At 35.8% G+C, this 17454-nt stretch overlaps 3 protein-coding genes across 3 annotated transcripts; all 3 read right to left on the reverse strand.

Moving 5' to 3' along the window:
• Positions 1-1611: 1611 nt before the first annotated feature.
• Positions 1612-3010, reverse strand: LOC147532821 (protein CYSTEINE-RICH TRANSMEMBRANE MODULE 13-like). Its single transcript, XM_086650410.1, has 3 exons — positions 2805-3010; positions 2552-2717; positions 1612-1910 (listed from the first exon to the last, which is right to left on the reverse strand). Exons 1-3 carry the CDS (start codon positions 2854-2856, stop codon positions 1865-1867), a joined length of 264 nt encoding a protein of 87 aa, XP_086506536.1. The 5' UTR covers positions 2857-3010; the 3' UTR covers positions 1612-1864.
• A 5822-nt stretch (positions 3011-8832) lies between these two features.
• Positions 8833-13186, reverse strand: LOC147532822 (NADH dehydrogenase [ubiquinone] iron-sulfur protein 4, mitochondrial-like). Its single transcript, XM_086646273.1, has 5 exons — positions 12803-13186; positions 12163-12251; positions 11251-11380; positions 10549-10578; positions 8833-9087 (listed from the first exon to the last, which is right to left on the reverse strand). The coding sequence occupies exons 1-5, from the start codon at positions 12962-12964 to the stop codon at positions 9028-9030; spliced, it is 471 nt and encodes a 156-aa protein (XP_086502399.1). The 5' UTR covers positions 12965-13186; the 3' UTR covers positions 8833-9027.
• Positions 13187-14123: 937 nt separating this feature from the next.
• On the reverse strand, positions 14124-16989 carry LOC147532823 (small ribosomal subunit protein eS1y). The gene is made up of 7 exons (XM_086646272.1): positions 16805-16989; positions 16655-16702; positions 16455-16560; positions 15160-15297; positions 14879-15064; positions 14578-14778; positions 14124-14443 (listed from the first exon to the last, which is right to left on the reverse strand). The coding sequence occupies exons 1-7, from the start codon at positions 16813-16815 to the stop codon at positions 14345-14347; spliced, it is 789 nt and encodes a 262-aa protein (XP_086502398.1). The 5' UTR covers positions 16816-16989; the 3' UTR covers positions 14124-14344.
• Positions 16990-17454: the final 465 nt, after the last annotated feature.

The raw sequence follows: 17454 nt of genomic DNA on the forward strand, positions 1-17454 counted from the left end.
TTCAACCAAATTGTTTCTCTCTCTTCTTCATCTTCCGCATATTGTTTTTCTCTCTAAAATCAATGAAAAACTCTCTCTCTCTTTAAAATCGCTCGCAAAAAACCAACCAAACAACCCGAGAATGAAATAGATATGGGGACCTGTTTTGCTTTATATCACTTCTTCCTTTCTGATCCTAATTCAACTTTGGTACACGCGTCTGTCTTTCTCTCTCTCTAACGAAGCTTTGGAAAAACCTAAAGCTAAGATCTATTGTAAGAAATCTTGGATTGATTCAATGATTTCAATGAAATCTGATAAGAAAATCGGCCACAACAAATCAACCGACCCGAGAAAGAAAACTGGTAAGAAATCTTTTGAAAACCTAAAACTGAGATCCAACAATTTCGAATTTGGTATTCACGATTTTGTTGTTGAGGTTTTGTGAATTTGAAAGGTATTGAATTGATTCAACGATTTCTTCTCCTTATTTATGTTCATGTGTGAAATCGATTTGATTTCTTTTGTGTCCATATTGTATTCTGGTGAGTCTTTTTAGATTTAAATAAGGATTTGAGGTTTCATTTTGCGTTTTTGAACTTTAGATCTGCTAGGAAACAGATGAATCTGTTTGATTTATGGATGTCTAACGGAGATCCTTCGATACTGTTTGTTTTTTCTTAAGTCAGATTTGTTTGATTTTAGAGAGAAAGAGAGTTGTTTGATTAACTTTAGAAAGAGAGAGTTGGTTGATTTTAGAGAGAGAAACAATTTGCAAAAGATGAAGAAGAGATAAACAATTTGATTGATGTGAAGTAATTAATATAAATGTATTTCTGGAAAATCCAAAAAGAAGTTAACAGTCAAGTGGACAGTAACGATCGAGTATTTAGGTATCTTCGATAAATTAGAGGACTTCACGAGAAGCTGGTCATAATCTAGAGGGTCATTTGAAAAATAACCCTTATTTTTTATATGTAGAGAATGGCATAAAGGTGTAGTTGTTATAGACGTCCAGTTTGCGCACTCCTCAAAACTTGGTTATATAGGTGCAATTTGAAAAAATTCTCTTCTACTCTACTTGTTGTCCAGTTTTTCGAAGTGATAATCAAAATATCATCACTTTTAAAATCTATTGACCCATTCAACTAAAAACCAGTTAAGTTTCTTCATGTGCGACGGAATTATCTTTTTTAATGCCGAATTTACCCTAACATTTTCTTTCTTCTCTTGCGTCTTCCCACTACTTTTCACCGTATTCACGTTTTCATCATCTTAAGGATCATCACAATTACCTTTCATTTTCTCATGGTGATTTATTTCAAGGTTCGACAAACTCGAGCGTTCTCAACAAAAATAGCAACCTCCAAGCACATCTCTTATAGACATTGTTAATGCTTTGACATGTATGATTAAGACAATTAACCAAGCCAACGAGTTGATGAAATTCATCCTTATTGACTTGTATTAAGAGTATAAATAAAGTAAATATAGGATGTGTAATTAGGAATTTTAGATATTCCAGCTGCTAAAGTGTCATCGCGTGTCCACATTGCAAAATCAACATACTAACGAGAAATTTACAATACCATCTATTGGAGCCCGTCCCATTAGATATTAAATCAAGCCTAAGCATCAAGCAAAATCATATAAGATAGAAATAACATCAAATAATACATAAAACTAATTGATTTGTTTATATAAGATAACATGTGTCACACAATTTAATGTGAAATCCAACCACCACCACCATGTCTTATTACCAAATTACGTGGCCCCCTTACACATGTGTTTTCCAAAAGAAAAATACTAGTATATTTTGTCGTGTACATGTGTAGTAGTAATGCCTTGTACCCAAATTCAACTTCTTCATATTTCCCTCTTACTAGAAGCAAGCATCTAGAAGACAACAACAGCATAGAACAGCCATACTGCACTCGCAATGAAAAACAATATTAGTATATTATTTTATAAATAAACTAAAATTGAAAATTAGTGACCAAATAATAGTTTCAAATAAAATAATTTAGAAAGAATTTCTAAGTCTGGTCAATCGAATTTCTTAATTATTGATTTTATAATGGGCTATGAAGTATGAAAAATGCCATTAATCAAGAAACCCCAAACACATCCTTCGTCTAATTCGACGTGATTCGTGTTTTCAATGACTCAGACGTTATTCGGATTCGTGTTTTCAATGATTCAGATTCACCTTAATCGGCTATATTTTTTACCATTTTTTGTCAACATTTTTCTGTTCACTAATATAGTAGTATTATTACTCTTGAGGTATATCTATGCCAAATTAGTTGGAATTAGTACATCATTTCTAATATATCCCTCAATTCCCTTTTAAGTTATGGCCAAATAATTTACTTGAGACCCGTCTGAATCTGAATCAATCATCTGATAGAGCTAAATCAACTCAGATGTATTGAACATTCTGATATCTGACTCTAATCAATTAAGACTTGTAGTAAACTTTGAGATCTGATTCAGAAAAAGATAACCACTACCTATTGAACTAGAACTAAACCTAGTGATATATATAGAGAGAGAGAGATGAACTAACCATCCTTCAAGACAACCACTTCTCTGTGGTTGTTGTTGTTGTTGAGGAGGGTAACCTTGTTGAGGAGGATAACCTTGTTGTGGAGGATAACCTTGAGGTGGGTATTGAGGAGGATAACCTTGTTGTGGATACCCTGGTGGAGGATAACCACCTTCTTTTCCATACCCTTCATTCAAAACAAAAATCCCCCAAAATCAACAACAGAAACCCAAACCCTAGAAAATTGAATTAGAAAATGAACAAGTTACTTTACCTTGGGGAGGAGGAACACCAACAGGAGGTTGTTGTTGATTGTAGTAACTCATCTTAGTTGTTAGGTTATCACTGTTTACTTGATTGCAAAGTTTTTTAGTCTTTTAGAGAGAGAGTGGGAAACAAGTGAGGGAGAATGAGATTGTGGGAGGGTATTTTATAGAGAGGGAATACTTTGTGAGAGGAAGCTTCTTCAATATACTACGCGGTTTATCTATCTAGAATTCTAGATGTATAAAAGCACCCGAAAAGTGGAAACCGATGTTTTTCTTTCAGATGAAGTAAACTGTTATCCGTTTTTCAGTAATAAAACGTCTCGTTCAAACAGATATTTGCTTCACGTTTTTTTGCTTTATTAACACGTGTGCGATATTTGAATGACGGCGATGTCCATTAATTGAAGTTTGAAGGTGGCGGTCAAATAAGTAATCCCAGACAACCAACCAGCTGAGGAAAGTGATTTGTGCACATGGGTTTTGGGAGCCCCATTGCTAGAAAATAGAAATACAAAAGGAGCAACTGTTTGGCCAGGTTGTTCTTCATCCATTCTAAAAATTAAAAAGGGTTAATTCCGTTTTAGCCCCCGATTTGTGACCAACTGGCCGTTTTGGCCCCTAATTGTGTCCGGCAGTTCGTTTTGGCCCCAAAAAATTCCTAAATGGCCCCAAATTTTTTCAACCTCCCAATTATACCCCCATGGCATTTCTGTAATTATTTTTTTTTCTTTTTCTTTGTCCACCTCATCTAACAATTGACACATCACTCTGTCCACCTCACCCTTCTTCTCCGGCGAAAAGTTGCCGGCCGGAATAAAAAATTCCGGCCGGCCACCTTTACCAAAATATTTTTTTTTTTTCATTTCTCTCTCTTCTTCATCTCCTTCTTTCTCTCTCTTCTTCTTCTCTCTCTTCTTCATCTTCTTTCTTTACCTCTCTCTCTCTAACCCTTCTCTCTCTCACCCCTCTCTCTCTCTATAATCCGGCGAACGGGCGGAGCCCCTTCGCCGGATTATAGAGAGAGAGAGAGGGGTGAGAGAGAGAAGGGTTAGAGAGAGAGAGGCAAAGAAAGAAGATGAAGAAGAGAGAGAAATGAAGAAGAGAGAGAAATGAAGAAGAGAGAGAAGAAGAAGAGAGAGAAAGAAGGAGATGAAGAAGAGAGAGAAATGAAAAAAAAATATATATTTTGGTAAAGGTGGCCGGCCGGAATTTTTTATTCCGGCCGGGAACCTTTCGCCGGAGAAGAAGGGTGAGGTGGACAGAGTGATGTGTCAATTGTTAGATGAGGTGGACAAAGAAAAAGAAAAAAAAATAATTACAGAAATGCCATGGGGGTAGAATTGGGAGGCTGAAAAAATTTGGGGCCAAAACGAACTGCCGGACACAATTAGGGGCCAAAACGGCCAGTTGGTCACAAATCGGGGCCTAAAACGGAATTAACCCAATTAAAAATTAGGAAGTTACACCAAGTTCAACCTGAGAGCATCCCAATGGTTAGCACCAAAAAATACACTAAAAAAGAATCTTCACCAAATTTTTTGGTGTTTTCAAATTGGGGAACCCAAAGGCAAAACACTAAAAATCTCACCAAATCACTATTCATCATACCAAATTTCATTTTTACTATTTTTTAACATTAATTTTTTTATAAAATAAATTTAACTAGTTGAAATTACAAGACTTAAACTACAAATTAAACTAATACGACATTTTAATAAAACTACAAACCGAAACTAATACGACATTTCGACCGTTGTACTCCGGTTGCGTGTTTTTTTTCCTATTTGCGTCTCGTTAAACGAATTCATTAAATGTGGTCATTTTGACTGTTGTACTCCGGTTGCGTGTTTTTTCCCTCTCAACCCAAGGTGTATGTCTTGTTTAATCAACCCAGACACTATGTCTTGTCCCCTCAAGTCTGCAAAAGTTGTCTTATCCAGTCAACCCTGCAAAAGTAGTCTTGTCCGCTCAACCCAGAGTATCTTATTAAACCCTCCCTTATAAAAGTGTTGTGGCATGGAGAGGTTGTTGCAGAGTATTAGTTAGAGATTATAAATATACCTTGTTGCTCGAGCGTTCCCATAGAGTAAAGATGTCTGGTTCATCGTCGTCTTTTTGCTTGATCTGCAATCGTTGCGGGCATTCCATGAGCGAGTGTGGATGGAGTTGGTGTTATTGTCCGAACGATTGTCATGATTATCTAACCTTGAGTTATGCAGACGGAGTTAGTGGAAGAGGTGGTTATCTTCACTGCAAAAAGTGCAACTATTTTGACTGGGTTTCAGACTATATCGATCGTTTGTTAAAGGTTAGTTCATTAGGTTACGATTGTGGTTATATGTATACATAAATTTTATTCCCAGTGTAACATAACAAATATGTTCAATTTATTCAGGAGGTGGCTGAAACACCATGCCCTGTTTGCGATGAGGTTGGACACGATCATAATACATGTCCGGGAGTCGAGCCTAAAGACGAACCTCCAACGCATTATTCGGGGGAGAGCGATTCCGATTAATATTTGGGATCCCAATGTTTTATTACGAATATTAGAATTCCCTAAAAAGTATAATTATGTATGTTATTTCTATGAAACGACATCTACTTTGATTCATTGAGTACTTTTTTTTATTGAAATGTCTCCGAAAACCCGGAGTACACAAAATGAAACCGAACGTTTCAAACGATTCTTAGCTAGGCACAAACAAATTAAAGATAAACAAGCTCATTTTGAACTACGAGACGCTCTTATTGGTCATCTATGGAAAAAAAGGCAATGATGAACATTATTGATTCTTCAATAAGTTGTTCACTTATTAGGACCAATAGTATTGTAATGTCTCCGAAAACCCGGAGTACACAAACTCGATAATGGTGGAGATGATAATACTAATACTTAGATTTTGTGTTATTAAGGGTATAAATAAAAATAGTTAAGGTAGTTTTTTTTCCTAATATTTTAGTGAAATATTTAATTTATGTTTTATTGTAATTTAATTAAGTAATTCAAATTTATATGAGGCTAAACCTAAAAAAAACACTAATAAGAGTTGAAATAAAAAAACAAAACAAATAAAAGGACTAATATGAAATAGAAGAACAAAAAAAGAACCAAAAACAAATAAGAATTGACCCTGGCCCACCACAACCCACATTTGATGAAGATGAACAATGGTCGGCTACTGTTCATGGCACGGGAGATCTTTGGTGATCTCCCGTGCCATTGGGTACCAAATGCCCTGGGTATCACCAAATTTTGGTGATACCCAGGGCCGTCAGGGATGCTCTGAGCGGCTCAGTCTATCTTAGAGGATCTGCAATGCAACACTCAACTTAAAAATTCAATTTGACATATAGGATTATTTGAGTTTTTAACAAAAAGATATTCTCTAATGCAACACTCAACTAAAATTTCAATATAATGTGACAACAATAAATATTGACATACTCAATAGAAAACTCAACAATTGAGTTTTCTTTTGAGTATATCAACATTTATTTTTGTATTACAATTAGTCCACATCCACATTTTATATAACATTAAAATAAGAAACAAAAGTAAATCTAAAGTAAGTGTCAAGTTTTTTGAGTGTTGCATTGGAGAAAAGTTTTGAATTGAGTATCTCAATAATGTCACTTAAGAAAGAGAAACTCAAGTCATACTTGACGCATATGATTAATTGAGTTTGGGAGAATTTGACATACACCCCCACTATTATATAAATATTAGGACTACACCCCCACTTTTTCAAAACTTTTGATATACACCCCCACTTGGACGGAAACCGTCAACTCAGAGTTAAGTTGGGTGTGTGCGAAACACACGCGCCAACCATGACAATTTTACCCTTTTGTAGTTGTTGAAATATTTTGAGCGATTTTGACATACACCCCCATTTTTTGAAAAAACAAAATTTTTCAATTTGCCCTCCAACCATCATCTTTTACCTCTTTTCTTATAAACTTATTTATCTTAGACAAGCTAAAAGGTCAAAGCGAAAGAACTATTTGAGATATCAAACTATAGAAAAGATGGGAGGAACTATTTGGGATATCAAGCGAAAGAACTTATTTATCTTATATGAGAGGAACTTATTTATCTTATTTGACATATAAGATAAATAAGTTCTTTCGATTTGATCTTTTAGATTGTCTAAGATAAATAAGTTTATAAGAAAAGAGGTAAAAGATGATCGTTGGAGGGCAAATTGAAAAATTTTGTTTTTTCAAAAAATGGGGTGTAGTCCAAAAATTCATATAATAGTGGGGGGGGGGGGGGGGTGTATGTCAAAATCGCTCAAAATATTTCAACAACTACAAAAGGGTAAAATCGTCATAGTTGGCGCGTGTGTTTCACACACACCCAACTTAACTCTGAGTTGACGGTTTCCGTCCAGGTGGGGGTGTATATCAAAAGTTTTGAAAAAGTGGGGGTGTAGTCCTAATATTCATATAATAGTGGGGGTGTATGTCAATTTCTCCCATTGAGTTTTTGTTGAGTCTTGCATTTGAGATGCTCTTAAGTCTTAAAACCCACTTTTTCACCCGAAATTTTCAACTTCAGTTCAGCCCCAAAAATTAAGCTCCAACCTCAGTCTCTATTGAGACCTTAAATTTTAATTTGAATTTTGAAGTTTCCTCTATCTTCTTAACATGATGCTTGAAGAAGATGAATAGGATGCAGAAAGGAATGATGATGACCTTAGAATGTTAGAAGAAATGGAAAAGAATACTACACGAAAACGTTCTCGTCATGTTGGTTCTGTTTCGGGTCACCAAACGATCGATCGTAATAGACAACTCGATCATGAAACCATTATGAGAGACTATTTCAATGAAACTCGAACGTATGACGATACAATATTTCACTCACGTTACAGGATGTGATCCGACAACCAAATCTGATCGTTGGATCACATCTAACGATTGGATTATAAACCTCAACATGACCGTTGGGAACATCCCCAACGGTCTGTTGAGGCGTTCAATCTAGGTTGGACTTGAGATTTTCAGCCCCAACCACTCCAGGTTGGATTTGCTCTTACAGGCTAGATTTGTCTTGCAGGTGGAATTCATCTTTTATAGACTTTCCAACTGTGAAAACAAAAAGATTTTTTAGTTTAACCTCTTAATAATGCATTTTTTTTACTCAACAAAAAAGAATTGAATTTATCTCCTTGCAACTATTATTTTATTATTTTAGACAAAATGCCCTAGGGTCATGTTTAACGTAAAGAAACAGAAATTATAAATTAAATAGTCTAGGAATCATACAAGTCTTTACAAATCAAATTCTTAACTAAATTTAACAATAGAGCATAAGTATTAAAGTTACTAAAATCACATTATCCTATTCGCATATTCTTTGTCAACACGTCAAACATTGTCTTATTGTTCTTAACAAAACTAGTAAATTACTAATTAGTAATGAGGAGATAAAATCGAAAAACCGAAAAAAAAAAAGTTTATATATACGAATATATTTTCATATAAAGTTAAAGATCTTTATATGATATTATAGCACAAGATGTTTTCATGATACCCTTAACCTTAATTATCATGCTTATTTATTTCATGTATTTATTAATGATACATCCATCTCATATTAAAATGTAGTGATTCTTGGAATTCCTGTAGGGAAAAAAATCATATACTGATGGTGGAAGTCTTAATCCATCATTCATTAGTCTCAACGGTCTTTCCTGTTAACTTAAGTAATCGTGTATTTCTTTGAAAGAAATGGTTCCGTATTACCTTGACCAGCTTATTAAAACAAACTGAAAACCAAAAAAAATAACAATATTGCTGACCAAACTCACCTAAAAAGCTGCATTAAACTCGCCTATAATAAATAAAGAAATGCCAGCAACTAAGAACATCTTCATTCCTTGAGAGAATCTGAAGTCATGTTTGATCCAAAACAAGTGCATCTCCTACCAACTAGACATCATCACAACTCCTAGGTGTACATAGAACTTCAATCAAATAACCTATCATCAGTTCTAGGGAAATATTACTCTCCATCCATGAGACTTGGCAGGAAGTTTTGTTCAATTTTATTAAACTCATGGTAGAAGAATGGATTTTCTTTTCCACAAAGTTCAGTACTGTTATTTGCAGGGAAATAAAAGATAAAACTCGTAACAGAGACGAAGAAATTAGATTACTTCCTCTGTCCTACAATTCATTCAAAAGCACTCAACAACTGAGAAGTTTCGAAATGCAAATTCAATCTTCTTCAGTTTTAGGAGGGCCCTTCCACTTGAAGTTGTCTGCATATGCCTTAACCTGCACATATACACATTCTTAAGTTTACCAAACAACAACTATAGCAATTATTTCAAAAAAATAAAAAACTACAGCAATTAGTACTCTCAGACGTAATCATGAATTTGAATCAATCTTTCAGGACGAACAGTAGGATTATAACGGTTTTCGTAACTAATAAGGAAGACATAGTGGTATGATCAGAACAAAAACCATTCTCTCCAAATGCAGTATAAAATAGTGACAATAGTTAAGTTTAGAACTTACTTCCACATTCAGGACCACCTATCAATTCGGTCCACTTAAGATATATTTTCTTCCTATATTCTCTCCACAATCAGGACCCACAAATGAGACTCAAAACTTCTCAATTCTCTCATGGTTCAGCATTCCACAATTCCACCTAAAGACTTAATGAGCAGCATGGAAGACTAAAATTATACTAGAACTATAGCTAGGTTAACAACTAGAAGGCATGAATAACATGAATAAAATTAGCAATAATGGGATTAACATCGTGAACTATTCAGAGATACCCCCAAATATGCCCTAACGGACCACTCAATCATGCCATGGCAGCATGCTATCTCGGCTGCCATGTGGAGCCCAGGATGCCCCTGATCAAGACTATAACCTTTTGACCGGGAAGTAATGGTCACTGTAAAGACCTCTGAATGGTTAACCATGGACGTTTTTCTTTTATCCGGGAAGTAATGGATGCTTTCTAGATCAATATTTATGTTCAACTTTAAAATTAGAAGTCCTTATGGGTAAAAGACTTGATCCATATAATATGTTCATGGAGCCGTGGAGATTGATTGATGGTACTAAGGTTTCAACGTGTCATGAGGCATTTTGGTCCTCTGTAAAGAACTTCGAGGGCAGTGGTTTGAGAGTTTCCATTGGTAGACAGGAAAATTTTGTGCTCTTCTGTCTGACGAGAATCAGCCTCAAGTTTGCTTTCCTATGTTTCCCTTTGTAAGACTCGCTTCTCCCAACATACCAATATTCTTTTATTTTTGGATATAAAGAGTTCTTCTTTTTTGCTTGTACAGAAACATTTGTAACACGGAAACTTGTACAGGCATTTGGTATCATACCCGAACCACTATGAGCTAAGGCGTATAGACAGTGGATAGTGGAGAGCAGAAAGGGACAAGTCCAAAGAACAGTGTATACTTTTGCCTTAGACATTGGGTCCTTTATTGTTAAATACATTAACCCGGAGCCCCGTTATAAGAGAACACTTTCTCCAGGAGCCCCCAACACTAATCTTATTAGATGCAATTTGAAAGTTTTTTATTATTGGAGTATTGCAAAAATCCTAAGTATAAGTTAAGCAGGTAAAAATGGACATGTATGACGATGACATAATAAAGCTTAAAAACTTATGAATCACATAAAGAGAAATGATAGACCTGCACCAAAATGCTATGCAGAACATAAGTCCAATATTTAAAAAATTTAGAGAAAGATGCAAACCTTCAAAAGAGGAGTATGATGCTTCTTGACCTGCAAAAGAGTTCAGTTCATGTAAGAAACATGGACCATGGAAATACAGTTGTCGAGTGAAAGCAGATCATAATAATTGCAGAAACGACATTAAAAAGGACACCAAATTCTACTTGGAGGTTTGAATATATTCATGGCTAATTCAGCAATCCAGCGACATGATAACAACCAAGGCTAAATTGACATATTTTGATCATTTAATAAAAGCGCTTAAATAGTAATTTACCATCAATCTTTGCAATTCAGGAACGTGATTATAAAAACAACACTGGCCATAGCAATGAATGGAAGGGACTTATGGTAATTTAGGTGCAACTTTTGACTAAATTTGACACACTTATGTCCATCGTTTCGATCCATTAGATAAAAATGAGTATACTTCAAATATGTAACATCTAAACCTACATCTCCAAGTGTTAAACAAAAACAGGTAATCTACCAAAAACTACATATATTTTGATTCCTGGAAAAAATAATAATTAATCACATATTCATTCAAAGATTCACATAATGTGTGACTTCTTATTCTCAAGGATGATCAGATCATCAGAAAGAGAAGATTATTCATTCGCAAAAAAAAAAAGACAGTAAAAGCAAGATGATGGGAAATCTACAAAGATACATTGTGAAACTAATTTCGTGAGAAAAGTTTTAAAAACTTGTGAGACATACAGTGTATTCCCATCCATGTTTCTCGGCAAAAGCCTTGGCAGATTCTTCACTGTCAAAATCAAATCCAGCATCACCAACATTAGCGTATGGGTCCCCAGTTGAAGTCCAACCCATCAATGGATTTTCCCACCTGCCAAACATCAAAAATATATATGACTAATTGCTGAACCCACACAAAGTAATTAGCAAAGACAACAATTATTGCTATGGCAACCTAAATAGTATATCAAAATCATAAGTATGCAATACCAAGTGTTGCTAAACCCTAGATACTAGGAATAGGCCTCTCGATCTCTGCTTTGGCAAATTATTTATGCATTGCTTTGAAAAAGAACTACCTTTGTTATACTGCTGAACAAACAAAGGAAGCCAATAGCCAGCAACTACAACTACTAGACTGACATACATTCTCATACAAAAAAATGCTACTGTAGAATATTTTTAACGTTTGCATTTTAGGTTTCCTGTATTTTTACAATACATTTTCGCGAGTAAGTGTTCCCAATTCCCTAATTCCTTTATCCAAAAATTTCTAAGAACTCGTATCTGTTGAGAGAATTCACGTAACTAAAGAAGAGCTTGCCTTTCCTAGTAAAATAAAGTTTAGAAATAGTGCTCTAATAAAGGGATAAGGGTTTTATACTACTAGTTCATAACAAAATATTCAGTGTCAGTACTAGCCATTAACACCAATAGTATCAATGTAGGAAGTGAGGAACACATTCTCAGATGCGCTTTGTCAACTTCGGATTCTTGGAAAATGCCCTAAAACTCAACTGTCTATCTACCATAATCCCTTAACATTTACATCTTCTTGACAAAGCTTAACTTGCCAACCAAATATAAATATATAATCAATGTTCCCCTCCAATTTTTCGAAAAGGAAAAGAAAACTATAAGTATTTGACATACTTCTGAGTTGACATAAAATTGATTTTCCACCTTCCGACATTTCCAGAACCTTGTTGGGTCGCAGTTCGAGCAGGTGAGTAAATTACTACCTGTCAACCAAAATTGAGAAAATGAAATGACAAGCAATTCTAACAAAAGCGGAAGGACTATGATATAGTCTAACAAAACCCAGACTGGAGAAGTTCATGACAATCCAATAAACACAATTTAAAATTACAACTCTTCCACGATTATCACTAGCATGGACGTGGACGATTTGAAGTTCATGACAACTCAACAAGTATAAACAGCTCGAGAAGAGAAATCAGTGATTCATGGAGTAGATCAAAATCAAAACCTTCTCATACAAGGTCTAAGACAAAACCAGTACAAATCAACACATACACACAATAGGAAAAGCAGTACTAGAAAATGATTTCAAAATGTTTCATATTAGGGCAAATTCATTTACGTCTAAGACATTGAACGTATTTTGGTCAATCTAATCTAACTCTCAATCAACCATAAAGATGTTCATTAATTGAGAAAACTTGAGCTCCAAATTCTGAATCAAGAGACACTAATGTTTCAATGCTAAGAAGGGATTAGTCGCGGTTTGAAGACAATAATCAAATGAAAAAAAAAGGGGGGAAAAACTTACCTTTCTCTGGAGATGTTCTTTAGGAATGCCAGAAACGATTCCGATCTCACCTGGTCTGATCTCAACCAATGAATCTGATGAAAAAGATCTCGCAGAAGAAAATAGGGTTGAGCGAAGAAGACGTACAGACACAATACCTCCTTGTTTCAGAGAATTCGCCATCGTCACCTCTCTCTCTCTCTCTCTCTCTCTAATCGGATACCCTCGTTTTGATAGGAGTGATTTATTAGTTGCATCGAGATTATTTACTTTGATACCTCGTATCCCGAGGAAAGGAACCTCCTTAATGGACGATGATGGCCTACATCCGAGACTACTAAAATTACAGTGCAAACATAAAACCCACCCTCGCAAATGGGTTAATTCCAATTTGGATCCCAATTTGTGACCAACTGGAAAACGTAACCCCTATATTTGTAGACATTAATTAGAGTTTGGCTCTCAAGACTATGTTTCCGTTAGTTAGCAATCAACTTTTTTTTTTTTTTTATCATTTCTTGCCGCTATTTCAAAAGTCCTCCCCACTTTATTCTATCTCTTTCTTACTCGTTGGGAACGTCGGTTCGACGCCCACTGCTAGCCGACATTCAACGAAAAAATAAACAATATTCTTTCTTTTCGAAGAAAAATCGAAACCCTGTGAGATTTCATGGAACAATCAAACGAACATGTCTAATCTTCTTCCTGTTGTTGCTCAAAATGCACTTAGGGGTTCTACCGGTGGGCAAGTTTCTAATCTCAAAACCAGTGTTTTTGTGCTAGATCAGTTTCCATGGATTGAAACTTCATGAAACCCTTGGGATGCAGAGACTGAGGAAGAAAGATAAGAAATTTGGTGGTGGTGGTAGTAGTATTGAGAGAAGAGCAAGGTTGACCATTTATTTTTTGGTGAAGGTCGTGGCAATGGTACACCATTCGTTATTGGCGACTCGTTCCAGACCCTCACCTTTGTTTAACATTTTGGTTTACCCCTTAGGACAATGATTCGGTTCATCAACCTTAGCAATCAATGTTTTCGTTTACTTTTTATCATTCACTTCAAAAGGCTTCTTCTTGGTTCTCTGTAATTTTTCTCTCAAAACAAACAAACGGCTACCCAACATTTGTGGACAACCTTCAAACTTGAAAAATGAAAATAAGTTCAATGTTCCTCGTCTTCTTTATCTCTTGCCTAGGACCACCATCACCACCACCATCTCCTTCACTATCTTCGTTTCTCCTCTCTTTCTCTGAACCAGAAACCACACGTCTGGACCGAAATCGCGGGAAGAAAATTTTGAGAACTCGAAATAGCAGAATGTAAAAAGAGGTGGAGCTGAAATTTTGAAATACTATAAATTGATGCAAATTTTTGATAAATCCTATGCGCATCCACAGCAACCGAATAAATATCCAAGCAAAATCACTTTCCTTAGTTTAGATGAGTTCACAAAGAAAATAAAAGATGCAAACGTTATCTTGTATCTCTACTACCAAAACTTGCCAAGTCTTTCTCATAATTGCGAAAACATGATTTGCCGATTATGAATGAATTGTTCCGTTTTATGCAGCAGCAACTTCTGGTTCACCTTCAGTAGGGACAACATCTTCTGCCGGTCTGTCAACCTTAACACCAACATCCTCAGAGTAATCTCCATGGACCTGCAAAAGGACAAGTCATTCAACATGTGCAGCTTCAAAGTCAAATAGATGTGCATAAACGGCAATATCCTGACAAGTATTGTCATAGCAGATATGTAGTAAAACGGGAAGAAAGGAAGGTAGAGAATCAAAACCTCCATCAGCTTCCCAAGGTCGAATTTGGGCGCCTTCAATATCTTCACTTTGCGGATAAACACATTTTGTAGTGGGTAAATGCCTGATGTTGCCTTCTCAATTTCTTTCCCTATCACCTCTGGGATAAACTTCTGAACCAGCTCCTTTAGGTCACAAGATGAAGCTTGGTTGACCATTATCTCAGTCATCTTTCGCCGAATCTGAAATGCAAAAGAAAGTTAAACGCAAAATAAGAAACACGGTAACTGTAGGAAAAATGAAAAACAATCTTATCAGGGCAAAGAAAGCAGAAAAAATTACCTGTCTGATCTGACTAGATTGAGCATAACAAGTACGCTTGACCTGATTAGGGCGTCTCTTTGTGAAACCGATACAGAACAATCGAAGTGTGTAGTTATCAGTTGTCTTCACATCAACATGAGCCTCGATCAGTGTCTGCCACTTGCGTACTAGTGACCTGAGCTTGTCTGTTGTAAAATCCATTCCCTGAATATTTTTCAACACAATGAAAAAGTCAGTTGGTGTCTCGATGTAAAGACCATTTGACAAAAAGAAATAACATATCTCCTCTCACACCATACCCAGAAGTTAGTGAGGATGTTCTTTCCTTGCACATCTTCTGCGCGGAGCCTAATCTTTCGGTAGGATTGGTCTTCATCATTCTGGAGATCAGCAAGACAGACTTCAAACACTCTGTGCTTAAGACCTTCAGATGCTATCTGGAAAAAAAATTACGCTATAAATTAGAACCTAGATTAACCAATACTGAGGAGTAACGATAATAAAATAGCCAACAACCCTTGGTTGAAGTGGTAAGAGGTATAATCTTCCACCTTAAAGGTCGAGGGTTCGAGGCACACGCTGAACAAGTGAAAAAAAAACAATAATTGAAATAGTAAAAAGGGGCGCATGCTCCTTTAGAAAAATTGGTTAATAACAAGATCAAAGCGAGTTGATTCACTTCATTTGCTTCAAATAAACATTTATATACACATTCTCTAACTGATACTTCTCATTAAAAATGCCCTCCAAATATATAGAAAGCGAATAACCGCTTCTTCTATCATGACATAGACACTGCAACCAATGTCAAGCTCCAGCTCCACGATTTTATAGTTGAGGAGTTGTTTAGACAAAGAAAGAAAAACTTCATATCATACACACATTGTAAAAAAAAAGTGACGATTCAGGAAATAGATGGTGATTTCCTACAACGGGGACTTTGATCGCCAAGATAACTTCCGGAGAAAATAGTCTAGGCTTCAGACTACAGTGATCCACCTAAAAGGATACTCCATTCCAAACTAAAATTGGTAACAACTCACTCTTATATACGGATGCCATAATGAAATTACTTCTCTACCAAAATGGTTCAATTATCAAACTTAAGGCATCATTAACGAACATTATTAATTATGATTCCCCATACCCCATCTGCTATTACTACTACAATGTACTAGCTGGTGCATTCTCCCTACTAATGCATCTTCTAACTATAGAGTATTGCAATTCTAAACCAGATATGTCAACATATGAACGCAATTCAAGCACAAAATATAAACTCTTGATTAAGGAGATACACAGGCTTGGACTTCACTCCCACTAAAGAAGATACTTTAGCTTTAATACAACCTGAGGTTCATCCTACTTGTAGACAAAACAAACCTAAATTTCATTTTCTATGCGCTACCTGTTGGATGAATCCATTTTTAAAACTAACATTTATAATAGGGTTAGTTTCAAACATGTCTAAAACTAAAACAAGGGAATATTGTGTATAGTATCCTAAAGAGGAGAAAAGGGCTAAACAGATATTTGAACTAGGTCATGTTTCAAGCTAAAATCAAGTTGAAATTTGCATTTATGAAACCCTAACCTTAGTACCCTGAGTCCTCGACACCAGGGTTTTCCCAACATTACGGACACTGAAGAGTGATGGTGCCTTAATGTCATACCAATCCTTCTTTGCGAAAGGATCGACCCTGTAAACCCACAAAAACAAGATTCAATATCAACAGCTGATAAAAATGAAATGTAGCATTCAAAATCAGTAATCAATTAAAAGGATTAGCTTACGTCTTCTTCTTTCCTCCCTTTTTCCCTTTGGAAATCCTTTTGTTCTTCCTGAAAACCGATAACCACAACAAGAATAATAATAAGAGTAAAACATTGAAATCAGTTTTTTAAGGGAAGAGAAGAAATGGGGAAACAAAGGAAAACACTAACCCGACTGCCATTGTTGAAGATTGCTGAAGCTCCTGCTAGAGATGGGAAGTTTACGGCCTAGAGGAAGAACCAAGTAGTTTGTGCGTTACCTTTTATTGCTTCCTACTCTGCCCTAATTCCTTTACAATTTAATTAAGGGTCCATGGGTATAAGCCCAAAAATTCTTTAATTAATAGGATGGGCCGGCATCTAGTTTTGTTGCCAGCAAAAATTATATAGGCGCACGAGATTTGTTATGGTAGGTAGGGCTAGGGGTGGGAATCGGTCTGGACAGGCGGAAACAGACACTAACTCAACCGGTCGGGGTGAAACAGGCATGAGTCCTAAGTGTCCACTTTGACATCCGAACAAAACGAGCACATTTCGGATTTTTCTCCAACGAAGTGCCCGTCCGTGACCGTTTTGATAGTTGGGCAAACCAAGTATCGGTCGGTCGAGCACCGGTCACTAATGAACAAATAGAAAAATATCATTTGAAGCTAAAATTGTTTGGTAGCTAAATAAAACTTTCTAAACTCTCACTTTACATTCCAAAAAAGTAAATGTATACAAAATTAAAAAATAATCATTGAGATTTCTCATGGATTACGATCGATTTTATTCTTCTTCTCATGAATTACAGTCCGTGTATATTGTGGATTCTTGGTTTA

This window comes from Eschscholzia californica, unplaced genomic scaffold, assembly GCF_041429995.1.
Source record: "Eschscholzia californica isolate CP2 unplaced genomic scaffold, dmEscCali1.0.p SCAF_6, whole genome shotgun sequence".
NCBI lineage: Eukaryota > Viridiplantae > Streptophyta > Magnoliopsida > Ranunculales > Papaveraceae > Eschscholzia > Eschscholzia californica.